The 26,185-nt window shown below is 50.9% G+C and overlaps 8 protein-coding genes across 8 annotated transcripts; 5 read left to right on the top strand and 3 right to left on the bottom strand.

The window, feature by feature from the left end:
- Positions 1 to 170: 170 nt before the first annotated feature.
- On the bottom strand, positions 171 to 1,339 carry COL26b_007607 (uncharacterized protein; the record flags this gene model as incomplete). The annotated part of the gene is made up of 2 exons (XM_053180393.1): positions 171 to 630; positions 678 to 1,339. 2 exons carry the CDS (start codon positions 1,337 to 1,339, stop codon positions 171 to 173), a joined length of 1,122 nt encoding a protein of 373 aa, XP_053035689.1.
- An 812-nt stretch (positions 1,340 to 2,151) lies between these two features.
- Positions 2,152 to 3,999, top strand: COL26b_007606 (uncharacterized protein; the record flags this gene model as incomplete). The annotated part of the gene is made up of 5 exons (XM_053180392.1): positions 2,152 to 2,215; positions 2,433 to 2,793; positions 2,846 to 2,992; positions 3,053 to 3,284; positions 3,337 to 3,999. The coding sequence occupies 5 exons, from the start codon at positions 2,152 to 2,154 to the stop codon at positions 3,997 to 3,999; spliced, it is 1,467 nt and encodes a 488-aa protein (XP_053035688.1).
- A 372-nt stretch (positions 4,000 to 4,371) lies between these two features.
- COL26b_007605 (uncharacterized protein) lies at positions 4,372 to 5,855 on the top strand (the record flags this gene model as incomplete). The annotated part of the gene is made up of 2 exons (XM_053180391.1): positions 4,372 to 5,274; positions 5,325 to 5,855. The coding sequence occupies 2 exons, from the start codon at positions 4,372 to 4,374 to the stop codon at positions 5,853 to 5,855; spliced, it is 1,434 nt and encodes a 477-aa protein (XP_053035687.1).
- Positions 5,856 to 6,173: 318 nt separating this feature from the next.
- COL26b_007604 (uncharacterized protein) lies at positions 6,174 to 6,754 on the bottom strand (the record flags this gene model as incomplete). The annotated part of the gene is made up of 3 exons (XM_053180390.1): positions 6,174 to 6,303; positions 6,363 to 6,485; positions 6,543 to 6,754. 3 exons carry the CDS (start codon positions 6,752 to 6,754, stop codon positions 6,174 to 6,176), a joined length of 465 nt encoding a protein of 154 aa, XP_053035686.1.
- Positions 6,755 to 11,818: 5,064 nt separating this feature from the next.
- COL26b_007603 (uncharacterized protein) lies at positions 11,819 to 12,916 on the bottom strand (the record flags this gene model as incomplete). The annotated part of the gene is made up of 1 exon (XM_053180389.1): positions 11,819 to 12,916. The coding sequence occupies one exon, from the start codon at positions 12,914 to 12,916 to the stop codon at positions 11,819 to 11,821; it is 1,098 nt and encodes a 365-aa protein (XP_053035685.1).
- Positions 12,917 to 14,148: 1,232 nt separating this feature from the next.
- COL26b_007602 (uncharacterized protein) lies at positions 14,149 to 15,351 on the top strand (the record flags this gene model as incomplete). Its single annotated transcript, XM_053180388.1, has 3 exons — positions 14,149 to 14,340; positions 14,523 to 15,273; positions 15,332 to 15,351. The coding sequence occupies 3 exons, from the start codon at positions 14,149 to 14,151 to the stop codon at positions 15,349 to 15,351; spliced, it is 963 nt and encodes a 320-aa protein (XP_053035684.1).
- Positions 15,352 to 19,471: 4,120 nt separating this feature from the next.
- On the top strand, positions 19,472 to 20,314 carry COL26b_007601 (uncharacterized protein; the record flags this gene model as incomplete). The annotated part of the gene is made up of 1 exon (XM_053180387.1): positions 19,472 to 20,314. The coding sequence occupies one exon, from the start codon at positions 19,472 to 19,474 to the stop codon at positions 20,312 to 20,314; it is 843 nt and encodes a 280-aa protein (XP_053035683.1).
- Positions 20,315 to 22,695: 2,381 nt separating this feature from the next.
- On the top strand, positions 22,696 to 23,240 carry COL26b_007600 (uncharacterized protein; the record flags this gene model as incomplete). Its single annotated transcript, XM_053180386.1, has 2 exons — positions 22,696 to 22,702; positions 22,960 to 23,240. The coding sequence occupies 2 exons, from the start codon at positions 22,696 to 22,698 to the stop codon at positions 23,238 to 23,240; spliced, it is 288 nt and encodes a 95-aa protein (XP_053035682.1).
- Positions 23,241 to 26,185: the final 2,945 nt, after the last annotated feature.

Below are 26,185 nucleotides of genomic sequence, written 5' to 3'. Positions count from 1 at the left end.
ACAAAGTAGCGGGTATGGGAGGGGCATGAAAGGCGGCTCGGCGTTCGGTCAATGTAATAAAGATTGCTTGAGACGATAACAACCTGATATACTATGATCAAACCCGAGGGTGAATGCATGGGATAAATACACACTGTTGCTGGAGGCCTCATACTATCTATCAGACCCCCTTAGTCCTCACTCTCGTACCTTCCAGCGTCGGCTTGGATTATCATCTTAAAAAGCTCAATGTCATTCCTCGCGTCAGCCGCGCTCGTCTTTGGCTGCTTGCCGTTCACGACGCAGTCATAAAAGTCCAAGAACTCCGTTGTGTACGGATCGACGTACGTCTTTCGAACCTTGCGCTCCTGAAAACCGGCGTCGCCGATGAGTTCCCGGATCGTCATCGTGACTGGCAAGCCCTTCACGTAGGGAGTGTCAAAATCAACGCGAACAATCTTCTCAGGCGAATAGACCTCAATATGGGCGTCAAACTGAGGGACTTTGCTGAAGCCAGACTCGTAAGTGACGGGGAAGTCGTCGTATCTGAACAGGGCGGCGAAGATTCCAGGGAAGGAAAGGTGCGCACCGGCCACGCTCTTTGGCATGCCGATGATCTCTCTCATGGCGGACAGGTCGTGAGTTCCGAGACTACGAGTCTGTTAGTGTCGTTACGACATTGCGACGTTCGTACATACCCTCCCAAGAGTCGCAGCATCAATTTCGACTGGGGCGTTGCTGGAACCCCAAACTCGTTGACCAGGGCCTGCTCAAAGATGTCCTTCTCATTGCTCTCACGGTCCTGGGTATCTGCGGCGCTGAAGTCGTTGAACTTTTGAGGGAATGTGCCGGACTGGTCGACAAAGGTCGAATTGGGCCCAATAATATCTCTGACTCTTGCATACTGAATCTTCTCCATGCCGCCTACCTCCTTGACGGCGTCCGTGAAGGCGGTAGCGAAGCGACGCATGGTGCCAACCATGATCTTTCCCTTTGACTTCTTCTCTGTCTCCACGAGAAGATCGATATCACGGAAGCACAGCGCCGCTGGCTTCTCGAGTAGACAGTACTTGTCGTTTTGAAGAGCCAGGATGCCGTGCTTGACGTGGTAGGCGTCGGCGTTGGCAATCACCACGACATCAACGTCGGGCGAGGAGCAGAGTTCGGCGGCATCATTGGTCGTCTTCGGCGCTCCGCCCTGGACCTTTCTGGCGCAGTGTTGGAGAGCTTGCTTAGAAATATCGCAGAGGTATGTTGTTTGGAAGTACTGAGAAAGGAAATTGATGTTGGGGATGTGAGCGACCTGGGTGATTTCACCACAGCCAATGATGCCGACCTTGAGGATCCGTTGGGCGGCCATAATGAAGGGCTTAGTGGGTTGAAAGGGGTCCAGTTGGTTGGTTGTCTAGCTCTCCCACAGCCAATGAGCTCAGTCGTGAATTCCCGGAATATTTCGATGTGACTCGCAATCTAGGTTAGATCATAAGAGTTGAGGCGGTCGTTGGGCACACTTTAAGTAGTGATGCTATCGTCAATAGTGTGGGAGCCGATGCAGGCGAATCTTTCTAATTGCGTTTGATATCTTCAAAACCCCTCCGAAGAGCCTCAATATGACATATGCATGTGGGAATGGACCAAAGGATGATCCGTCTCGTCGTTGTCGTCCAATGACTTGCCAGAAGCCGCTGGAGAAACTGTGGACTGCCTCCGCCGACACTCCCCGAGACAACGCCGTGGCTTGCGGAGTATCGGGCCCGAGCCACAATTGCCGATTTGGTCGAAATGGGCCGGGGAGTATCGGAGCTGATGGATGCCGAACCCTTACCCGGAGCTATCCTGGCTTCCGACTTCCAGACATCTTGGCACCCGAGTTCCGGCTCCCGTTTTACCCCATGGGGAGATTATCTGGGGTAGGATGGAACCGTGGAGACGCGCTGAGAGTCTCGAACCTCGGTGGCTGGGAAACGTGATGTTGGTTAAGGCGGACGGGGGCATAGTTAGCGAGCAGTTAAATGGCATGGTTCCCCTCTTGGTCATGGAGTTTGAATCACTCAGTTGGACGTCCTGCAGTCGCTTGTCTCGGCCGAAATTGCTCGCATCTGGTCGCGACGATCTTGCTGGAGAAAATTCTGCAAAAGTCTCCGACTTTTGGTAAAGACATCATAGGTCATCATGGGTGTCTTCGGGAAAAAGAAGGAGACGGAGCTTGCTGTTGGTTCAGCACTCGCAGCTGTGAGTTCGCGACATCATCCTTTGTGGTCGAGTACTGTCATTGACGCAAGACTTCTAGGTCCTTCCAGCGAACCCGAAACCATGGTACCGAACATCGCATTTGCTTAAACTGAATCTTTGCCTACTTGTTCCCTTGTTTTCTTCCGCTTCAGTTGGCTACGATGGTATGAAATCAACCGATGTCTTTCGCAATTTGAGGACGCGAGCTAACCTCGATGCAGGCTCGATGATGAATGGTCTCCAAACCCTGCCTCAATGGCGTGGGTTCTTTGGAAACCCCGAGGGTGCGGTCCTTGGTCTCATGAATGCGGTCTACCCGCTCGGCAAAGTCGTCGCTTTATTCTTCGTCACCTATATCTCTGATCGCTGGGGTCGCAAGCTGCCTCTCGGCATTGGGTTGGTAGCTTGTATCGGATTTGCTATCCTCCAGGGACTGTCTCCCTCTTTGGCAAGCTTTGTTACCGCAAGAGCTCTTCTCGGCTTTTTCACTACATTCATCAGCCAGCCAAGCCCCATCATCATCACCGAGTTGGCCTACCCTCCCCAGCGAGGCAAGGTCACGGCACTTTACAACACTTTCTTGTAAGTCAGCCTGCTGCACATCTTCGTTGGCAGATCATTGACATACTTCAAGCTACTTCGGATCTATCTTTGCTGCATGGTGCACATACGGAACCTTCAAGAACCCCACAGCGTGGAGCTGGAGGATTCCATCACTCTTGCAAGGTGCCATTCCGGTCATTCAGCTGCTCGGCCTCTTCTTCCTACCAGAGTCACCTCGGTAAGCTCAAGGCTGATATGGCAAAACCTGTGGATCACAACTGACGTTCATCACACGTAGCTGGCTCATGAGTCGTGGCCGCAAAGACGAAGCCCGGAAGATGTTTGCAGACTACCATGCAGGCGGAGACCTCAACAACCCTCTCGTCGAATTCGAAATGCGCGAAGTCGAACAAACCCTCAACGCCGAAGCTGAAGCTATGTCCCAATCCTCCTGGCTTGAGCTTGTCCGAACCCCTGCGAACCGCAAACGAACTCTTCTTGCAGTGATTGTCGGCCTTTTCAGTCAATGGGTAGGTGGTTTCCCGCAATTGAATCTCCTTATAGTTAGCTAACCCTGCGTAGAACGGTGTGGCTGTGGTTTCATATTACTTGACGCTTGTCCTCAACACGATCGGCATAACTGAAGTCAAGGACCAGACTCTTATCAACGGACTGCTGCAGATTTTCAACTGGATCATTTCTACTTTCCTCGGAGCCCTCATGGTTGATCGTCTCGGACGCCGCCCGTTGTTCCTCATCTCCACAGGAGGCATGCTTGCCAGCTACATCATTTGGACCGGCCTGACGTCCTACTTCGTGACGAGCAAAAACGAGGCGACTGGAAGAGCTGTTGTGGGATTCATATTTATCTTCTACTTCTTCTACGACATTGCGTGGACGCCACTATTGCAAGCATACCCAGTCGAAATCTTCCCCTACACTCTGCGTGGCTGTGGCCTCTCGGTTACGTACATCGCCGCGTTTACTGGTCTTATCATTGGCAACCAGGTCAACCCTATTGCGATGAAGTCGATAGCTTGGAAGTACTACATCGTGTTTTGCTGTATTCTCGGGCTGTTGTTGGGCCTGATTTGGTTCTTGTTCCCTGAGACGAAGGGACACACGCTCGAGGAAATCCGAGAGGTCTTTGAGGGCAAGCCTGAGGGCAAGGAGAAGGATATCGAGGGAGCGGATGTCGATGAGGTGACGAAAGAGGGAAGAGTGAAACAGGTTGAGTTGGCATGATTTTGAAATAAATTTCAAAGCTGAAGGTCGATGAACCCAAGTCGGGGGAGGGGCTATGAGACTGAGCAAGGTTTGATATGGTCTTCACGCTGGCTCCCCCGACTGGCCCTCGTCTAGCGCCAATTAAGAGACCAGACACATATACAGATAGCTCCCGAGCCATGTTTATTCTGCTTCTTTCAGTTCACCTTGTGTCTCTCGACTCTCTGCTGCTGTGAAAATTCTTTTTTTCTGTCCTCCGTCCTTTTTTTCGCCAAATTTGCTGGTCCTCTACACAAATCTTTCGACGCGTTTTCCATCAAATTCGACCCTCAACCATCACCTTCCACACCAAAAACGCCCACAAGCTGACAACAAAGCGAGAAAACCACAATGGCTGGCTACGAAAACGACAAAGCTCCGGGAGGGGAGCGCCAGGGTAAGGAGAACAATCACAAGGGCAGTCGCAGAGAGAAGGGCGCCCTGGACGATGGCCAGGACGAGAATCCTGGAGACGGCGAAAATCATGTCACTGCAGAGGAGATGACTGCCCAGATCTCCAACGCGATCAACAGATTCCCTTTCAACGGCGCGCCTCGAACCCGTCATGCTCTCTTCCTCCTCCAGACGCTCAACAGCAATGACTCCAGGGGCAAGTACATCAAGCTGTATTCACAGCAGCGGATGCTGCGAGGCCTCGTCAACGATGAAGTCCCGAGCCGCGAGAAAATGATGTTCGGTTGTGACCGTCACGATAATCATCTTTGGTACGCGGCAATTCTGCTTCACGTCAAGGACATCGACAGTGGCAACCAAGAACCTCAAAACCTTACTCAGGAATGGAAGAAGAGCAATCATGTCATGCCGTTGGTCCTTCGTCTTCGCGACATCCTGAGCGGTTCCAACAGTCCTCACCCAACGAGGTTCCCCAAAGCTGCAGAATCTGGCAACAAGACTGACGAGACCGGAAAGCTCAAAGCAACCAAAAGAGCCCGTGAGAAGGACGACCAGGCCAAGCCGCCCGCCAAGAAGGCACGTCGCTCGAAAGCACAGGCCAGAGACATGACGGAAAAGGACGAAGAGGAGGACGAGAGAACTGAGCTTGAGGCTGCTCGACGGGAGTTTCACATGGTTGCCAACGCCCGCCCAGCCCTGCCCCTACCGTACGCAGGCCCCAGGAACTCTGTCAGAAACGACATTCAGCCTCAGACCACCGGCCTCATTCATCCTCCGCGCTATGTGGACCCTCAGGTCCTTCAACTCAACGGTTCTCGGCCTACCAACGTCTCCCGCCAGGTACCATCGCCTTCCTAACCATAACGTACATCGCTGACCTCCTTTTAAAGGCCAATAACAGACCTCGGTCTATGCAACATGACCTTGGAATCTACGATAATGCCCAAGAACTCTCTGTCCACGATCCGTTCTTCGGCTTCGGACCGGCTTCGTCGAACCAAGCTGGCGACACCCAACAGTTCGACGGCTCTCTGCACAGCTTTTACCAACAGCCTCATGCCCAGCACAGCAACATCGCCGCTGCCTCAGATACGGCTCGGTTGATGAGATCTGGCGCCCTGTACTACGGACGCGAGATTGTTGCGAGCTCTCAGTCAGGTTCTGAGCCCGTCCGCTATGTCGGCGATCTGCGACCAAGCCATGCAGACAATTCTGCAAGCACCCCTTTCCCTGACCCTGAACAAACCACGATGGACTTCACCGACGGCTTCTCGCAGCAAGTAGGAGACACACCTTCCGTCCCCAACCCAGGCAACGAAGAGGATCCTACGGTCACCTTCTCCTACCCTCCTGGCACCGAAAAGATCTTTGATGATTTCTTCGACTACCCGAAGTACAGGGATGACCATGCAGGCCACTAAAGACAACATTGAGCTGGTTTCTTCCGTCCGTTTCCCTCTGTTTCCGTCCTCTTATTCCTGTCAATGCCTCGCACAGCGACATTTGCGATGATACCAAAAAGTACTTTCTAGTACTAGTATGCGCTTGGAGACCCCGAGAAAATTGTCATAGAAGTTCTTCAAGATTGCATTCGACTTTTGTATGTAGAGTAGTTTAATACCAATTGTTTATAGATATTATCGTATGTGCAGACTCCAAACCTGTCTCTTTTAACTCATAATGTTCACAAAGTCATCACAGCCGCCAATGATGGGCTTGCTCATGCTTCTGTCTCTCTACTAAGTACAGACAGGGCTCGTAGAAGGCTTGGATACGGCGTTGGACGGGTTCGTCTGTCCGCAACCATTCACAACGCCGAGGGTGGTATCATCAACCGCAGCATTGTAGGCAGCACCGCAGTTGGGATCGCTTGTCAACTGATGTCAGCATCTTGGCTAGCTTACACGAGACGAATACTAGAAGCTTACCTTGCACCGCCGCTAGCGCTGTTGAAGTAGGAGCAGATGTCATGAGAGAAGCAGTCTTGAGTGTACGCATTGCCCAAAGAAGCTCCAGTGCAGCCAGCACCGCAGCGACCGTTGCAAGAATAGCTATGAACAACCATGTAAGTAAACAATGATATGTTACCAGAGGAAGACTTGACTTACTCTCCGGAGCCGGAAGGGTTAGTGCCATAGTTGCTACCAACCACGCCGGTAAAAGTGCATGATTTGCCGGCACTGTTCGTCCATCTGGCGGTTGCAGTAGCCCCGACCTTCAGGCAAGTTATGGCCCTCTTGCTGTGCTCGAGGGGCGCTGGTGAAGGAACGGCGATCGCCAACAGGGGCAGAGCCAGGAGAAAAGAGAGTTGGGGCAACATTGTGAAAGAGGGTCTGCGGGGAATAGCCAAAAGTGACACTGAAAGCTCGGTGCCTTTGATTGGCAACGAGAAGAATCTACAAGTTTATATACCGTCTACATCGTCCGTGAGGTCCCCCATGATCACGGTTTAGATGAGTCTCAATTCGCCGACCATCATGCCTTGGAGATACCGAGGTGTCGGAGCACGACTCCGTTGGGAAACTGTGTCGTCTCTGGATATTAGTTGACAACCACCTGGCGAGTCAAACTGGGAGCTCATCGAAGAGAATCTGGGGTCCCTGCAATCACGCGATCACTCGTCATCGGCAAAGGCCTGTTAAAGGTAAGGTCCCGGAGAATTTTGCGGAGAAATATGCCAGGGCGGCAGAGTGGTGATCTCCCGCGCTGACGGCTCGGCTCTTGAGTTGTATTACGGCGAGCATTTGTTTTTCGCATTAGAAAACTGCACAGAGGTAGTTCCCAGCTTTAACAAGCAAACCATGCCATCATGCTGGCATCTTTGTGTCTGGCAAATAGCATCCAATATTCGTGTTGCGACCCATGACCATTCTGTCCATGACCAGGAGACCCACCAATTTCCCCGTTCTTTCTCAGAGATTCTCTTCTCTCCTGCGTTATACATCGGTTCCGTCTGCGGTTACGATTTCTCGAGTGCCTATTCAGGAGCGAAGTTAGCCTCGACAAGAGGGAAAAGATTGCGGCCTGCTTACCTGGGCAAACTTGCTCCATTTGCGAATACGTTCGCCAAAGAATACCAACATCCACGGGACGATGCCGAGCGCAGTTGCGATACCTCCTAAGAGCCCACCTGCGCGCTTTTCTCCAAGGTTTTGGAAGAGTATAGTGGTAATGAGAGGAAAGGTTCCGCCCATAATATTTCGGCAGAATGATTGAGCGGCCAGCGCAGATGAGGCATAGGGCCCGTAGGTATCGGCAATGTAGTTGAAGGTTGCCAGATATACAGAGTAGATACCGATAGTCGCGATACCTATAGCCACAGCCGGCACAGCATGATGTATCTCGGGCCGTGAAAGGAAACCGAACAGGAACAGGCCAATTGGAAGTAAAAGAGTCGTGATGCAGGTGAAGTAAAGTCGAGACTCAGGGACGTCGACTGGAAAGCGGCGCCTCATGAAAGTCCAGAAGTTGGAGTGTGCATGTGTCGGGTCGGCTGGTTCACCTTGCCATTGGGAAATATGCAGGAGGCTTTCTAGCCAGATGCACAGAATCGTCGCGATCGTACCACCCACGATTAGGCTGGAGAACGCTGGGCTTGATTCGAAAGGAGACATGTTGTAGACGCGGTCGTATACGATCGCGATCGACTCGAAGGTAAGAAAGAGAACTGCCCAGGCGAAAGACAGCCACAGCGCAAAGAAGAAGACGACTGGCTCAGTAAATAAAAGGCGAAATGGTCGGCAGACGGAAACAGTGATCATGTGGCTGATGGAAATTCGGTCCTCATCTTCTTTGACAACCCATCGTATCCTCCTAGGTTGCGAACCTAGGCCTGGTGATGTGCTCCCAACATCTGGCTCGACATGCGGAAAGACGACCCCGTATACACCCAGCTGTTCCAGCTCCTCGTACCACTTGTTTAGTGCATTTGCTTTTCTGGACAGAAGCACTGGGCCTCGACTCTCGCGCATGAAAACCAACAACAAGACAGCTGTTGCCCCTGTCAGATGGCCATGTGCCAGAATACCCACTCCCAACCAGCACCAGTTTGCTCATTGCCATGGAAGTGTACGATCGCAGCAGCGGCCATTGGACCTGCCCCGGTTCCCACAATGCCGGCGCCGCTGAAGATAGCCATGGGGGTGTTACGGTTCTCCTTTGCCCAGAGATCCGTGATGAAGCCCCCTACCATGGTGCTGAAGACGCTAGCTCCCACGCCTGTGAAGAAACGCGCGATCAGCATACCTGCGAGGGAGGTCACTCCCCCACACGCGATTTGGGATGCAGTATAGAGTATGGCACTGGCAGCAAAGACAGGGTATCGGCCGTTGATTTCGGAGAAAGGAGCGAGTACCATTGGCGATATAGCGAAACCGATAGTGAATGTCGTCAAACCGCTGAGGACAGCAAGGTGCGAGGAGTTGAACGCAATTTGCATCAGAGGTATCGGCGGAGCGTAAGCGCCTGCGGTATACGAGGTAAGGAATGTCGCAGTGCAGGCGAGTGTGAGCAGAAGCCATTTTCGAGCCGGAGACCATTCGAGCGGAGAGTTGTACGATTGGAGGTTGGGACGAGGAGGAGTGTTTTCAGGCTGCGATTGTGGTTGTAAGACGGGCTCTGGAAGCCTTGTGTCGAATGTGAGATACACATGCTCAATGCGGCTGTCAGGGCCAAGCGAGACAGTTTCCTGGTCGGGTGTGTGTTGGTGAGTTGAATCAGCCTGCTGGGTACTGAGAGACCTCTCAATGCCCATGACGAATTTAGGTGTCTGAATTCAGACTGTAGCCAGTTCGTGCTGGGCCTTGTGAGAAGGCGTGGAGATGCCAGTGTTGCTGCTTCAAGCTGAAGACCCGACTTACACGCTTCTCTAAAATGTCTGCGAATTACATTCAATACAATTGAGGACACTTTGACATCTTACTGGGCGAACCATCCAAGCGTTCGACTAAACCATTTGAAGTAAAAATAGCCAGCCCATCGACCCGCCGTCGTCATTCCCCTTCAAACCCCGAGAGGCTTGGTTTAGGCGGGAAGCTTACCGCCTTACCGCCGCAATGTGTCCATTACTGATTTTGCACAACGTGATCGTATAAGTCAGAACTAAGGCATCATGAGCGCGGTAGCTCAGTCCGGTATCTCTCGACCTAGTATGCAGTAATCGAGGGCTACTCAGTTTTTCATCGCGCTATGTAGTATGAATTACATCACCATGTGACTTGGGAAATTTTCGATGTTTTTTCCTTTTTTTTGGGGGGGCATTATAACTCTCAGTGACCTGCCCAGAAATACTTTCGTGTGTATGAAATCTGTCAGTGGCAAAGGCCGAAGCTGCAGAACGGCAAAGCCATTGGAAACGTCGGAGATCCAATGTCTGCCCAAAACTTAGCGAAAGAGATCCTCGCTGTGACAAACCATGACAGCTGGCCTCAAGCTGGCGTCAAGTGACACTTGTTGTTCTCGACTAATATAATCGACTTTGGGAAAGCTTCGCCTAACTCAAGTCCCAAATAGGAACAACTGTCCGCCGGTCTGAGACCAGTCGGCACCCGGGGCCGATCTGCCCAGGATCCCCACACCAACTCCGCCAACTCCGCTGTTACCATTGAAACGCCTTGTATGCGTGGCCAGGTTTGAAAGACCTGACAATATCCAAATTATTACTTGTAGTCCTGATCGAAAGACTCGGGCACTATGGCAGAATGATTTCGAGTCTACTTTTATGTTATCGAGAGCAATGGCAACATCGGCAAGACAGCGTGGTATTCCGAAGACAGATCATACGTCAAAAGAACCGCCAGAGAACCAGTCCGAGGCTCTGAACGCCATTATAGAGGACGAATTTGTGGCCGAGAATCAACGATCAGCATGGATATGTGTTATCGGGTCTTTCCTTTTCCTGATGCCCTCGTTCGGTAATTACCAAATATCGATGTCTCAAATTCGGGTCACATAGAGCTAACACCTCCCATGCAGGCTTTATTCAATCCGTAGGAACTGTACAAGCATATCTCCAAGAGAACCAGCTTGAACAGTATTCCGCTCGAGACATTGGATGGATCACCGGTGTCTACACATTTCTCACCATGTTCCTCGGTATTCAGACCGGTCCGCTCGTAGACGTTTTCGGGACAACATATCTAGCACCACTAGCAACTGCGTGTACGGTCCCGATGCTTTTCTTGCTGGCTGAGTGCAAAATCTACTGGCACTTCATTCTGTGTTTAGGAGTTTTGGGCGGGATTGGCAATGCCTTTTCCACAACTATTGGCATCGCTGTCATAGGCAAGATCTTCCATCGTCGACGTGGCCTAGCAATGGGGATCGCACTAGCAGGTTCATCCACCGGAGGTATCATATTCCCTCTAGCTTTGCGACAGATCTTCCCAATGTGGGGATGGAGATGGTCCATGAGGGCTCTCGGCTTCGTCGTCCTGGGAATCATGTTACTGGGTATGGCTTGTCTCTCGCCGTTCTCTCGGTTGCTTTCCAAAGCTCAGGACGACACTCGGTCCATTGGGCTCAGCAAGAAGAGTACAGGGATGGACTTTTCAGCATTTCGTTCGCTGCCCTTCTCTCTTATCACAGGTGCTATATTCCTCCTGGAGTTTGTGATATTCGGCGCTACAGCTATATTGCCAACTCTTGTTGCGTGGGCCGGGTTTCCTGTGGAGTCTGGCTACAACATGGTTGCGATTCTCAACGGCCTTTCATCTCTCGGGCGCATTCTTCCCGGTCTGGTGGGCGACCATGTTGGGCACTTCAATATCTTGTTGGTTATGGTGTTGTTCACATTGATTTCCACAGCGGCAACACTCACCGTGTTTGGATCAAGTCGCATCGAGGCACTGTATGCTTTCTCCGCACTATGGGGGTTCGGAACAGGGTCGTTTTTGTCTCTAACGCCAGGTAAGTCGCATTGGGGCCCTTTGCCAGTGCAGTTTCATTACTTTTGGCTGATCTTTTCTTGCCTTGATACCCTGGACAGTGTGTATGGGTAAGACGTGTGATCCAAAAGACTACGGCAGATATTACGGCAAGTATCCCCGCCAATTGATCAGGTAATAGTCCGACTAACTGTGTTATTAGGAACAATGAACTTCGTCATCAGCTTCTCTCTTCTTCTTACCATGCCTATTAGCGGCCAGATGCTAGACTCTCTGGGGTCAACTGCTTTATCAGGTCTTTACTTGGTGGTTGTTTTCATTGGAGGACTTCTCGTATTCGCCGCGAGATCTACCTTGGTTGGCTCTTGGTTTAACCTTTTGAGCAAAATATGACGCAGTAGGTCCCTCTATCAACGCTGGCGTTTTACGGTGATGATCTATAACTAAATGTCATATTATCTGGTTGACTTTCTATAAATCGTCTCGTCTACATGTAACCTCTATTGATCATCCTGGGGAAACCTCGCGCCACCTTGTCTCCTAATCTCGTCCATTATCTCCATAACACGGACTGTCTCAGCCCACGGCATGATCTCGCTCTCCTTGCGCCCAGCCTTGATGTCCAAAGCCACTGCATCGGCTTCATAGTAAAAGCCCTTGCCAGGCCTCTCAAAATCGTACTTCTTTGCCTTCAACCCAGGTGTGGCTGATTCAGTCCATCCCTCACCAGACGCCTTTGACGAATAAACAGTGAAACAGCTGGGAACGGACGTAGCGATGCCTTCGATCAAAACGTATCCCTCGCTGCCTTCGATTCTACAGAATGCCGGAGGTGTTTTGACTTGAGTCGAGGCAGTCAGAATACCCTGCTTTCCGCTGGGATACAGAAGAAGGGCGGATGTTGCAATGTCGATATCGTCTGACAGAGTCTGAGTCGCAGCGATCTTCGGCTTCTCAGCCTTCTCTCCAACACCAGGATCCAGTCCGAGGATTGTGAACGTAAGGCTGTAGACGCCAATGTCGAGGAGGCTGCCGGCACCGAGAGCGGGGTTCTTCAAACGGGAGTCGGGGCCGAGAGAAGCGATGTTCATATTCATGGCAAAGTCGCAAAAGACACGGTGAATCTCGCCGATCTGCTTCTCATTGTGCAGAACGTTCAGAAGAGACCGCGTAAGGGGGAAGAAGCGAGTCCACATCGCCTCCATGACGAAAACGCCCTTCGCTTTAGCAGCGTCAAAGACCTCACGCGCCTCCTTGGCGGTGATCGTGAAGGCTTTCTCGCAGAGAACGTTCTTGCCGGCATTGATCGCGTCCAGGCAATTCTGCTTGTGGAAAGCGTGCGGGGTGCCGATGTACACAGCATCAACGTTCGGGTCGTTGTAAACTTCGGCATAGCTGCCATAGATAGTCGGGCTGTGGCCGGGCAGATGCTTCTCGACGAAAGCTTTGCCCTTTTCTAGTGACGATGATCCGACAGACTGGACAATGTGCTTGGCTTTGGCGTCGGAACGCTCAAGGACCAGGTCTTCGACAAACCACGAGGAAATGAGACCGGTGGCGATTATTCCCCATCGGAGGGTGGGAATTTCGGACGACATGTTGTGTTTTAGGTAGGCGTAGAGGCAATATCGAGGACGACAGACCGAGTTGAAGATGAGATGTGGATGGAGTAGCCGTATTTATGTAGCTTAAAGCTGATAAATCAAGGTGAATAGCGTGCGGAGTAGCGGTCCGCCATCATGAGGAACGGAGTGGTCCGCCTGAGACCCGGAAACGAGTGGGCTAATATGTGTTTCCTCCGTCCTGTGAAGAGTAAAGCAGCATGAAGCCAGACCCCACTAGTTGTCACGATGTCGAGGTGGTGGGGGAGTGGGGATGTCAGCAACTCACAGGCTCCGATACTCCCCGTGAGACCTGAACAGCGACACTAGTGACGCCTCCAATGCTTCTGCAATTGCCGGAGAACAGCCGGCTCCTTCCCCACACACTGGCCCGCAAAGACCGGCCCGGAATCTCCACACTCCGCTAGCTCGGGGTTGTGCAGTCGCTGCTTTTGGCAACAGTTAGAATGGGCAGAGACCTATTGAGAATCTCTGCTGGTGGGACAAGAGAGTTGCAATTACTATTCGGCATCTGTAGACTCAACTCTCTTTCGGACCCGCAACTGATATCTTGCCTCTCTCTGGAAATTCTTCACAGATGCTAAAGCTACTTAGACTAAGGTAATTGGCCCATCCCTGCCGAGGGATACCTAGTGGAAGAGAAATGAAGAAATGTATCACGGGATTTGTGATTCGAAGTACGACGTTAAATTCATACGCGTTCGTGATTGGGCTATGAGAAGAAAGCCACTACAAGTTTTGTGGTTTCTTGCCGAAAGCAATCTTTTCTAAACACAACGGTGATTGGCCGCAGGGCAAAACTCTACCTTGAACTACAGGCAGCTATCTCGTTCACTACCATGGCCAACCGGCCCCTTTTCAAAGCCTTCTCCAAAGAGGATTATCGCAAATGTCTTCAACGGCCCCTAGAGTGCACCAGCAGCTTAGGCCTTATCGCCCCTGAGACCCACTCCAGCCGATGTCACTTTGCCAGCATTCAAGCAACCCAACATGGATTTCCATTTTGAATACGAGCTTGGCCTTCCATAATTGGGCCGTCTAAAGTGCAAACCCCAGACATGCGGGCACCTTCCTCAATAAGGAAGATAAACAAAGCCGCGGCAGGATGTGTGCCCTGGCAATTGGGAGACAAAACTCGATATTTAAGGATCTAACGATCGACTGCTCGTGCCCGTTTGATATCTACATTACACTCTGCGGGACTTACCATGCTCTGGCAGAAAGTTTTCGTTCTTTCAGCGTTGGCCATTGCCGACGCTCACCCCGGCACCCACGGCATCCGGCTTAACAAACGCGACTCCGGGCTAGAGGTGACCTTGGCACCATCTGCGTCTGGCACTCCCACCGAAGTCATCGCAACAATCAAAAATAACGGTGCTGATGATCTCAACTTGCTCAAAGTAGGAACTATTTTGGACGATAAGCTTCCAGTCCAGCGTGTAGTTGTTACAGACCAATCAGGTATGGCATTATCTTCACAAACACCAAAGTGGTTGTTGACGGATGAACAGGAGGCCTCGTTTCATTCAGGGGGATTGAGCCAAGCATACAATATGATGCACTTAGACCGAATCATTTCCAGTTTCTCTCAGCTGGAGAGTCTATCGCCGTTGCCATCGACGTCGCCAAGGTGCACTATTTTGAGAAGTCCGGGCGCTTTTCTGTCATCGCAGATGGCTTGATACCGGTTGGACTGGCTTCGTCAACATCCTTTGATCAGCCAGCAATCGCTTTTAAATCCAACGCCATCGATATCGACGTTGATGCAGTGGCCGCCAGTGGGCTTATGGTTGCCCCGGCCCTTGCAGAGCGTACAAACGTACAGGCGGGATGCAATGAAACAACTTCTGATGCCAGCCTCAAGGCCCTGGCGAACTGCCAGGTTCTAGCCCTGGCGGCCGCTGCCGATGCCGCGGATCCCTCATCAAAGAGGTTCGTAGAATACTTCGGGACCAACTCTTCTGAAACTCGCAACATCGTCGTCACCAGACTCAGAAATGTCGCGCAAGAATGTTCTACCACGAACTCCGGGGGCTCTCGCTATTTCTGCTACGACTACTACGGCGTCTGCGAAATAGACGGCCCACTCAACGCGTACACCGCTTGGGACGTCAATACCATGGTCATGTGCCCTCTCTTTTACGGCTTGCCTCCGCTGCCTCAGGGTTGCCATCGCCAGTGCCAGGCCACGACTACCATACACGAGACGACTCATTGCGAAGCTGTATATGAGCCTCACACCAATGATTACGCATACGCATACAACGCAAGTGTTGCACTGCCCCCCGAGCGTGCGCTACAAAACGCTGACAACTACTCCCTCTATGCCAATGGTAAGTTACTAGAGTGACAATCGCACGTTGAACGTGGATTTTCGCTGACACAGAATAGCTGTCTACATGAACTGTTAAGACGGAGTATTGAGCCGTAATTGGTTTTCTTTCTTAATCCATTTGTTGAACAGCGTAGAAATCTGAGGAGAATTTCAAAAGATGTCTGCCCCGTGACGCCGTGATTTATGTAATCTCAGTCTGAATGTTTGCAGAAATTGGATATTGAATCCAAACACAAGTCGCATTGTCATCAAGGCCATAGGGTGTTTTGATTTTGAAACTTTTCAATTTCACTACTTTTGATGACTTCTTAGTACTCTTGACTTCCATACGCATGCCTTGGGTATCTATTCATTCCTTGCAAAAAGTGTCATTCCCCATGACTCCCAAGTATTGAACAGCTTTTACTGTCTGACAGCGGAGTCGGGATGGTTGGCCACAGGGCAGCTGGTTGACTGCATATTTTGTTAGCCCTGTCATACACTGTTTTCCATTGAAGTAAATGATTACTTACGTAGTGATCTCCTTCGGCGCCACACTTGGAGCACTTTTGGCTAGCAGGGACTGAGGAAGACAATGCGTGTTGATTTCGTGGTTGATTGTGTTGGAAGTGACTTTCTGGGTTCTATAGTGTTGCGTTGTTTGAGTGTGCTTCTTGTTTCTGTGTTGATGGTGTGAGTAAAAGACCAAGGGGGCGTCGGAGGCACATCTGTTTTATATTATCATGTCCCAAAGATGCTGCTTGGTGACTGCTGGATCTCATTACATGCTTGTTTGAAGAAGACGCGCAGTGAATCAGTGGCGTGGGCTTTGCGACGTGATTTTCAGTAACGAGACCCAGAAAACAAGTACCGGATGAGAACGGAAATGACTATGTTATTTCTGTCCTGCCGCGATTCTAATATGTTAAAGCTGACAAGTGAATCTATTTCATGTCCAGAAGAAGCGACCACTGCGTCACTGCACTGGAGACAATGCACGAAGCTACCTGGCCTATTTGCCTCCCTGAATGCGAAAGTCGTTGAGATGAACTGTCGTGCTCGTTATTTGTCAACACATTCATACGGAACACAGGAGTTTCACGTACTCAGCCTGGCTCTATCAGACGTGAGATATGAACATATTGTAGGAGTACCTGTAGTGATACGACTCTAGACAATTGTGACCGTTCTTTTACTATCCTCTTTGAACCAAGAAGGAGTGATGAACTCCGCCAGACCAATGCGTCTATACTCATTATCCGCCTCTCCCGTAGGTACGAGAGCAAGGCCAAACACTTGGTATTGCTGAGTCGGGCGCCCTCGCTCATCCCGCTCCGTAGGAACGCAATATGGTGTGTCATCCTGCCATGAAGGCTCTCTCTCTAGCTGGCGAAGCGCAAGGACGTACACGGTTTGATTCGTTACAATGTCGTCAACGACATCGTACTGAATCACACCTATGCAATCCCTTTGTTCCTGATCTGAGTGCAGTTTCTTATCGCCGTTCCAGTTTCCAACCACGGCAGCCTCTTCCATAAGTTCATCAGAAGATAGATCAGGGGACGATGTATCAGATATTTCGTGAAAGGTTTTGTAACCTTCGGTCCAAAAGTCCGAGTCCAAGTAGCCGAGGAACAGATCTCGAAGGAAGTATTTTGTTTTGCAAGGTTGAATGAATCCCGTGAGAGTCAGGCGGTTCGCGACGGTATCTGAAAGCGATAAATGACGAACGTCGGCGTGGCGAGAGGAAGACGTGTCTATCTCAATGTTTTCTGGTATAAAACGGCTGTCGTCTAGCTCCGCCCCCGGATAGTCTATTCTATGTCTGACTTGCCCATCGAGACTCGCCCATGACCAGGATGGAGCCCTCCAGCATGAAGGTCGAGTGTGCTGTATGGCGCCATGAGGGCCGCTGGGAGCGAAACCGGCGGGAACAGGCCTGATTGAACGTCTTGGAATTTGGCGGCCTTTGTACTCTTCATCCATGTTCCATCGTCGGGTCTTCCATAGCAGCCCACTGACGATATGTCTCTCTTCCATAGCCCAGCAACATACTCATCGCCTGTCATATTTGCCAAAGTCTTGGCCAATCCGGCGAGGCCTGGAAGCTTGTCTGACTCCTTACTCAGGAGACGATTGGAGTAGTCCCAAATGATCTCATACCACAAGTTGTAGAAATAGCGTGGGCTGTCCTTTTCGAAGATCTGACGACCATCTTTGATTGATTGAACCATTGATGCGATAACGTGCCGCGATCTTCATGTTTGCAGTAACCTTGCCCGTCCATGGAACTTGCTCGGAACCGCGAGAGGTACGGCATTCCCACAAAAGCGAGTTAGAAGTGACGTGAATGACGCGTCGGGACAGTTGTCGCTCTTGTAACTTCCATCCGCGTCCGCTCAAAACTGTCTGATCGAGTGTCTCTTCCCAATCCCACGGCTCAGAGTCAAAACTTCTGACGTGATATTGGTTACTAGGCAGGTGACTTCTTCGTTCCCCAAGAAGACTCAAGCCAACCCAGTGCGGCCATATCGCATCTTCATCTTCTCTGACCTTAGAACGTTCTCGTACATCAAGAGAACTGTCGTTGCGTTGCTGACAGTGATTTTTGTAGTTTTCGAGAGCGTCGTTGGAAGTGGCAATAGTGCAATAAGAGGCACTATACACTTGTCCCATCTGAACCGTCTCTGACCCAGTCCTCTCTTGAGTCTTGCAAGATGCAGAGACTGTCGATCCAAAGGTAACGGATCCCCAACTCCCGCGTTAGAAAGGCTGCATGCCGAAAACTAGGCGGCAGACTGCTCAGGGAAAACCCTTCGACGCGACTGTCAACATTGTGCGCAGTCAACTGAGCCCCCTCATCCGTTAGGTGATCCCAGCGATGGCTGAGTGTCATGTATCGTCTGTCTGAGATATTCGCGCTGACTGTGTGCACCACACAGACAACGTCATCGTTTCCTTGCCTGTGCTGGAGGTCCACAAGCCGAGTTGGCAGGAAATCTGAGCCAGATGAACAGTGCGTCTGATGTTGATGGTCACACTCAGATATCCAGAATTTGGGCAAGTTAGGGCTTGGTAGGCTTCGGAAAAATCTGGCAAATCGCTCTGCTGTATTTTTCCCAATTAGATTCTCGTACATGCATCCAAAAAGTTCATGGCGAGAAAACTACTTATTCACTTACACCATTCATGAGGGGCAGCAGTGAACCGGAAATTCTGCATGTGCCTGTCGCCGAGTCTGATGTCTAGTGAGTAAGGGGTGGTACCACAGAAACCCATCTCAAGTCTCGGGTCACCATTTCCATGTTTCCAATAGTGCGGGTCCCCGTGGCTTGATTGAAGACACCGTGGATATATCAGTGCGCAGAGAGGACAACCATCTATGGCTGATTGTTTAAGGGCGTCAATGGATGGCTTGAACCAGTAACGCCACCCTGACGCGTCTAAAGTCTCAGGATCCAGAAAACTCCTTGAGTGGTATGCATGATTACGGATCGAGCAAGGGATACTAAGGCAATCTGAGCAACATTGCGCCTGCGGCTTGGGCGGTTGCAGTGAGGCATGGGCATTTGCGTCGAAATCGAGAGCCATCCTCGTCGCGAGAAGTAAATGCTGGCCGAGATATCAAAGCTCACAACGAAAACAATCGAATAGATATGAGAGTATGCTTAGTTGGAAGAGTTGTCTGGTGAGGTTAAATCGAGAATCAGCGACCTTGTGCGGGGTCAGGCAAAGGTAGCACGAAGGATCAAGTTCCTCGCCCGAGAAGGCCAATCGAGGTCACAAATCTTGTGGGGCCGAAGGAGCGAGGTTTAAATCCACCAAATATAAAAAAACAGTTTTTCGAACCATACATCCGCCATTATGACGAGAAGATTCAATGCCTCTGAGGTGTACTTCCGTCAGCTGGGTCTCAGATAATATGACTTGTGAACGTGATCGTGTAAAGAATTACACATACCTAGGAAAATTAGAAATGCTCTGCGATAGGGCGGCCATCTCCGACAAGATGGTTTCCTGGGGCCCTATCAGAAGCCAATGAAGTGTCTCGTCCCCGCCTGCAAAACGAAGGCTCAGTCTTATCGCCCCGTATCACCCCGCATTTCCAGAGTGTCTGTAAACAAAATTGTCGTCTCTTACAAGAGTTAACAAGAGCCCGGTTGCTTCCGTCCAGGGCGCTCAGATCTCTAGACAACATAACCACAACTGGAGGCATCATGAGCGAGACAACCATCGTGTCCGAACCGGAGACAACTCTTCTTCATTTTGCTTCCGGGAATGGCCCGGTAACGCGCCGTATTCTCCGAACACCGCTCCGTGATGCTCTTCCGACGGAGATTCCACTCATTGACATATCACCTTCTTTCAGCAATGACATTGCAAGCCGAAAACTAGTGGCTCAACAGATCCGCCAAGCTGCAACTTCCTCGGGCTTCTTTTACATCACCAACCATGGCATCGACTCGTCCGTCACTGACGCTGCCCACGAAGCCTGTCTCGACTACTTTCGCCAGGAAGAAGAGGCGAAGATGCGTTCCTGGGTTGGCAAGAGTCGCTACTTCAACGGCTACAAACCTCCTGGATCCCAGCGTATCAACAAGTCAGAAAGTGTCGATGTTCGCGAGACCTTTAGCTGGACCTACGATCCTCGTCATGATCCCGATATCAGAGACGTTGAGTCCATCCCGGACGATGCCAAGCATTTCCTCCGGATAGAGGATTTTCATTGGGAAGGAGCTTCCAACAAGCCGCAGTTCAAAAGCTCCATCATCCGTTACTGGCAGTCATGCCTGAAGCTTGCTCGCGTGCTAGTGCGAGCTTTCGCGTTGTCTCTGGACCTTCCGGAAGGCCATTTCGATGCTAAGTTTGCATACCCAGATGCTGCGTTGGCGCTCAACTATTATCCGCCGTTATCGAAGGCTTTGAACGGTGCTCCAGCCGACACTGATGCACAAGTATCGATCGGATCGCACACGGACTTCCAGCTTTTCACCATTCTTTGGCAAGATGCCGTCGGGGGACTGCAAGTTCTGAACCGCCAGGGGCAATGGATCAGGTAAGTCCATACCGCTTCGAAGAAGAGATGAGCTTGAAACTCATTTGTGATCTCTCATTAGGGCGGCGCCGATTCCGGGAACTTTTGTTGTCAATATCGCTGACTATCTGCAACGCATTACCAACGATCTTTACATCAGCACTGTTCATCGTGCTCAAAATCTTAGCGGCGAGGAGAGGATTAGCATGCCTTTTTTCTTCGGTTTTGGTCTGCATGAGAGTTGCGGTGTTTTGAATACTTGTGTTAAAGACGGGGAGAAGCCGAAGTACGACGAAATAGGTTGCGAGGCATGGGTGCAGCGAAGAGCTAGGGCAATGCATCAAGTAGAGTCCAATGGCGAAGGCGATGCATGAATTTCGAAGTATCTCAATTATCAATAGAGATCTTCTGTCTTGCCAATAATACAGACCTAGCCACCTAGAGCAGTCAGTGTTTAACCTTCAGTCACTCAATAAGCTCCAACAGTTGTAACGACTCAGAGCAGCGAGCACGCTAACCAAGATGGGGTAACGGTACCACAATATTCAATTGGAGAACCCCTGCCCTCGTTTTCGCTTTTCAGGGGCTCCTTCATTGTTCTTAACTCCGCTACTCCCCGCGCGCCTTGTCCCAAGTTCTTCAGCACGCCGCCTCCATCAAATCATTCGGGCAAGTCCCGTTATCACACGTCGTAGAAAGGTTTCTCAGATATCCTACGCCCTATCCAGCGCCCTTTATCTCCACAGGTTGCAATCCACGACTGCCTGATTCTGCAGTATCATAACCATGTCGGGCGCTGATGCGGGTTCTGAGACCCCTGAGGCGGGGAACAAGAGGCGCCGTACATCCGGCATGTACCAAAGAAGGCGTGCCGTGGCCGCTTGTGGGCCATGCCGAGTCCGCAAGACGAAGTGCGACAACGTGCGGCCCGCCTGTGGTTTTTGCCAACGGAACGGCGGCCTGTGTACCTATCCAGACACAACGAATGATTTCTCGACGTAAGAGTATTTCTCCATTATTGCTGGGCATGCCTAATCTAAATATTTCGTCGCAGATTTGATCCAGCCAGCTTGGCAATTCTGGATAGGATTAATCATGTAGTCAATCTCTTGGAGAGCCGCCCACCGGCACCGCTCCCGGCGGCTGAGCCCACATGCATCCCAGCTATCCCACACGGCAACCAGGTCTTGTCGCCGACTTCGATCAATGGACCCCAGGGGAGTTCCTGCGCTGTTGTAGATGAGATGCAGTGCCAGACAGACGATGGCCTACCAGAAGACGATGTTATGACCCGGTTTGATATTCCAGATCTTGCGGCGGCAAGTTGGAACTGTGAGACAATATTAAGATGGCCAATATTTAGGGACACTGTTCCTGAGATCAACTCTTTCATTCTCGAACTTGAAGATGACGATCCTGATTGCATGGGCGTAAGGAAATCGAATAACGCAGCCAGTCTTGGACGAGGGGTACAAGAAGATGACTTCACTGTGCTATCGAAAAAGTTCTTGGCATATGTGCACGTCAAGAACCCAGTTCTCGATGTCCCTGACTTCAGAGCACATGTCAAGGCCGCGATTGAGAATGGTCCACGGTGGGATGGCCCATCCTGTCTTGTAGTAAGTCGACGTTGCCTCTTTCGCGTCACTCATTCACTTGCTTATTCCTCTGTAGCTCATAGCCTGCGCTCTGGCATGCCTGGCCACCCATTTCGAACAGGACAGTTTTCTGAATAGCACACCTGAGTCTATCCGTTCGACAGCTTCAAACTCCACAGATCCAGATACCGCCCAAGCCTACTTCTTTGCGGCGAAGAAACGACTGGGTCTTCTGGAACCCTCCCTACTTCAAGTGCAGTGCCTGTTCTTCTGTGGAGTATTTGAGATGTATTCTTTACGCCCTCTCCCTGCCTGGTCGTACTTCAACCAGGCTTGCGTGCAGTTCAAGAATCTCCTGTGGAGGCGGACTCAACGACGAGCACCCGAAAATATGTCCCAGAAAGCACGACGCCTTGAGCAGCGGCTTTACTGGTCGTGCATGAAATCTGAGTGGTCAGTACTGAGGCCCTACCACGCACATGATGCAGACTAATGCGATCTTGCAGCGAGCTGAGATGCGAGATACCCCTGCCTTCGAGCGGCATTACTCGATTGAGCTACCCTGACTTGTTTCCTTCGCCTCCTTCAGAGGTTGCTACGCCAGCGCCACAGCCAAGTTCGCTGGACATTCTTGAAGACGAAATCCAACCAGAAGAGGAGAAAAGCTGGTTTTACTATCTCGCTGAAATTTCGTCTCGAAGGATGATCAACCGGGCGATATCGATCATGGGTTACCATGGTGAAGAAGCTTGGATTCGAAATATTGCGAAAGTCATTGAGAAATACGAAGATTTTGATCAGCAGATCAATGTTTGGTGAGTAGCTGGCCGCCCTGAGCTATGACCCTCGAGAAAATCTCTGCTACGAAGCTTGACCGCTGATGCTTCTTGTAGGTGCTGTCATATTCCGTCACAGATCAATTGGCAAAATCGTGAACATTCTAGCAATGAGCTAGTCCATTACATCCAAAACCGAGCGGAGAGCTGTCGCGAATGGATCCATCGCCCGTTCGTGTACTACGTAATCCACCAGCCACCCGAAGACCCATGGATTCCCCGCGTCTTGCCGTTAGCGGAGAAGGGTCTTGAGATCGCAGTCGAGCTGCTACTGGACGCTAATCCTCACCATCGCCATCACGGAACCTGGTTCATGGCCAGAGCGGCGATGACCCGTGCTCTTTTGGTCCTGGCGACGGTCAAGAGCGGTAGGTTCCGACTGCCGGACCGATGGAAACATGCGGTGGACTCGGCCACATGGGCTTTGCAGCGCTGGTATGGCGAAGCTCCGGATTTGCGTAAGGCGGCGTCTGTGCTGGAGGAACTCATGGGTCAGATCGTCAGGTCCGAGGTGTAGACAAGGTCTGTGTTCAGGAACGCTTTGCCTAGAAATGGTCCGACCCCTCGGTCTGTCAGACGCTGGAGATAGCTGTCTGTCAAATAGGAACTTCTCCAGCTTTGCCGGTGGCCTTGAAAGTTCCGGCGACCGAACGCATGTGTATTTCGAGAAACATGTGCATCAAGTGATGCGGACCATGGCGGGTTTAAGGACGAGGCGAATGAAGCGAATTCATAACCCCATTGATTATTCAACACGATCCAGAGGAGCAATCAGACGCTTAGACATAGCGACACCACCCAATGCATCGGAGGGATCAACAGCCGGCTCTCAATACCGTGGCTTCCCACGTTGAGATTTTGGATTCAATAGAGCAAACAGTGTTGCGAGATGTGTTTGGTTTGTTCTCAGTGTGACTGTTTTGTGGTAAAATTGAGTGACATAACAGCAAAGAATGTAAAGACTCTGAAGGCGGCTTTTGTCGGCTGGTTGCCAATTGGCATGCCGTCTTTATCCATGATTGGCGCAAAACAGACGCGCAATGATGGAAGGCTTTCCGTTCGACTGAGCTTTGCCACTATGCTTTGGTCTTATTTGAGACATTGCCACGAATGCCTTCATAGCCAAAAGCATTTGACAGTCCGATTCCTTGAAAAATTTAAATTCACTGCAAGAGTAATTTGACTATGACACGACCATCTGTTAGTTGAAGGTCTGGAATTATCCCCTTTTTGTATTGACATCACAGAGAGTAGCGTGACGTAATTGGCCGGTCGCCTTCTGGTGGGTTTGTCTTAGCTCAATGGGCGCATGCCACACGATTGACCCTCCATGTGATGGTTTGAGACCCTTTGGGAGCTTCAACCCACCATTAGCCGGCTGGTTCAAGGGACCACGTGTGGCTCATGCTTACTGGCTGGTGGCCCCCAACTTCTCTTCCTCTGATGTCCTCTTTTTCATCGGGTCCCCATTTCGATTCTCCGGTCGCGTTGCGCATCCGCGCGTCATTTAGACTTCATAGCTGGTCCGCTCCGAACAGCTGTCAGCTTAGTTCCGTTTCGTCTGCGTCTTGTCGGACGTCTGTTCTCGAGGGGCCGATCCTTCAGCTGGCCGTATGTTCGGTCTGAACCGGCAGAATGCAACCCAATATTGCATGTCCAGGTCCTTTGGTTTTGACGAATGACGATTGTGTTCAAGGTGAGGTGCAAGTTTATGTTGAAGCAACTACACCATGTCTCGATCTTGCAGCTTGCATTCCTGTTTGCTTTAATGTGCTGCAAGATGCAAATGCACCCGGCAGTTTCCTCGGTCGGAATTGGGCTTATGCAAAATCTTTGCGCAAGCTAAAATCGAATTATTTGATCAGAATGATTGCGCAAAGTTTGCGGAAGTCCAACGGCGAATGCGACGATTTCAGACGTTGCCCATGCTGTAGATATGATGTCCTCAATTTCGTACATCTCATATCTGGGAGGCCCATTTCTTAGATCTAAATTTGGTGGAAAGGGAAACACTCAGCTAGCAAAGACTTGGTAGGACAGGTGTTCCAGCTGGTCGCGTGGTCGGGCTTTTCTCAAAGCCTGGCATGATCCGGACAAAGCTGAGCCACACCACCTCCAAAAGTTGGGATGAAGCTATTGTCACCTTGACCTCACGGGGTCCTTGTCCCAGTCAGACACCTTCATCTGGACGTGCTCCTGCATTCACCTTGACCTCCCTCGGGTCATCTTTCTTTCAGAGAAACCTCCACCATTTTCTTCCAGTCGCCAATTTCTTTCCTCTTTCCTTCTTCTCTCTTCGTAGACGGCATCCTTTCCTCCTTAGCCCACAATTTTCAACGGCCACCAAGTCACCTCATCGATCTGTACTAGATTCGGCCGCAGTTGACGACTGAGCGAGACAGACCCCTCTTTAGGACTCTGGACACTCTGCTCTTGTCACGAAGAAGCCGGAACTCACCATGGGCCTGATTCTGCCTTCTCGCTCCTCATCATCTTCGTCGTCATGTTCGACTTGCAGCTCCAGTTGTAGTTCGAGCTGCAGCTGTTCAAGCTGCATTTCGACCTGCTCTTCAAGATCTGAGTGGGATAGGATTTGCGGTGTCAAAGGCTGCTCCCGGAAGCATGCCTACATACGTCGAGAGGGATCCATCAGGTTGTACTCCGAGTTTTGCGTGGAGCGTAAGTCATTAAAATATCCTCAATCTTTCAACCCATGCAGGTGGCTCAAAAGCTTCTCTAGATACATGCAAGTTCTGCGTCTTTGGCGAGTCTATGTGCACGCGATCAAAAGAGAAGCGACATCGCTTCTGCTCTCTACGTAAGTCCCCTTCCCTCCCGTCATAACCAAATATCTGATAATTCTTTTTTTCGCAGACCGGGAGTGCGGGTTCAAAGATTGCACACGTCGAGGGGATTGTCCGCTCGGCGTCGCTTTGCCGTGGTTCTGCTCGAGCCGTAAGTTTTGTCTGGTGCAAAGTCCGGGAGCATGACGCTGACTGGCAGCTCGAACAGACATTTGCCGCGTTGAGGGATGCTTCAAGGAAAGGCCCGGGGACTGTGGCTACTGCAAAGACCACCGTTGTTCGACTGGAAAATGCTTCGAAAGACGAATCCTGGACGCGGATTATTGCATCGACCACGTCGCAAGAGTTTGTCGTGAAGAGGGTTGCCGCGAGACAGTCCATTCGGATTTCCGCTGCATCAAGCACCAGAAATGCCCTTTCAAAGACTGCAAATTATGGCGACATCGGCATAAGGACGGCTTATGGGATCATTGCGAGAAGCGTAATGCATTTGTCTGTCCCTGTGTGGAATCTTAAGAGGCTAACGTGAAAATAGACTACCGAGAGCTACGATGCATTTACAAAGACTGCGATAAATTGTGTCTGCCTAACAGTCGCTACTGTGGTTATCACAAATGCACCTTCGAGGGCTGTCTAAATTTTCGCGACAACGAGAAAG

Source organism: Colletotrichum chrysophilum (assembly GCF_026319265.1).
Source record: "Colletotrichum chrysophilum strain AFK26 chromosome Unknown scaffold_62, whole genome shotgun sequence".
Taxonomy (NCBI): Eukaryota; Fungi; Ascomycota; class Sordariomycetes; order Glomerellales; family Glomerellaceae; genus Colletotrichum; species Colletotrichum chrysophilum.
The sequence above is the reverse complement of the archived record's forward strand: the minus strand, read 5'-3'. Positions and strand labels throughout refer to the sequence as shown.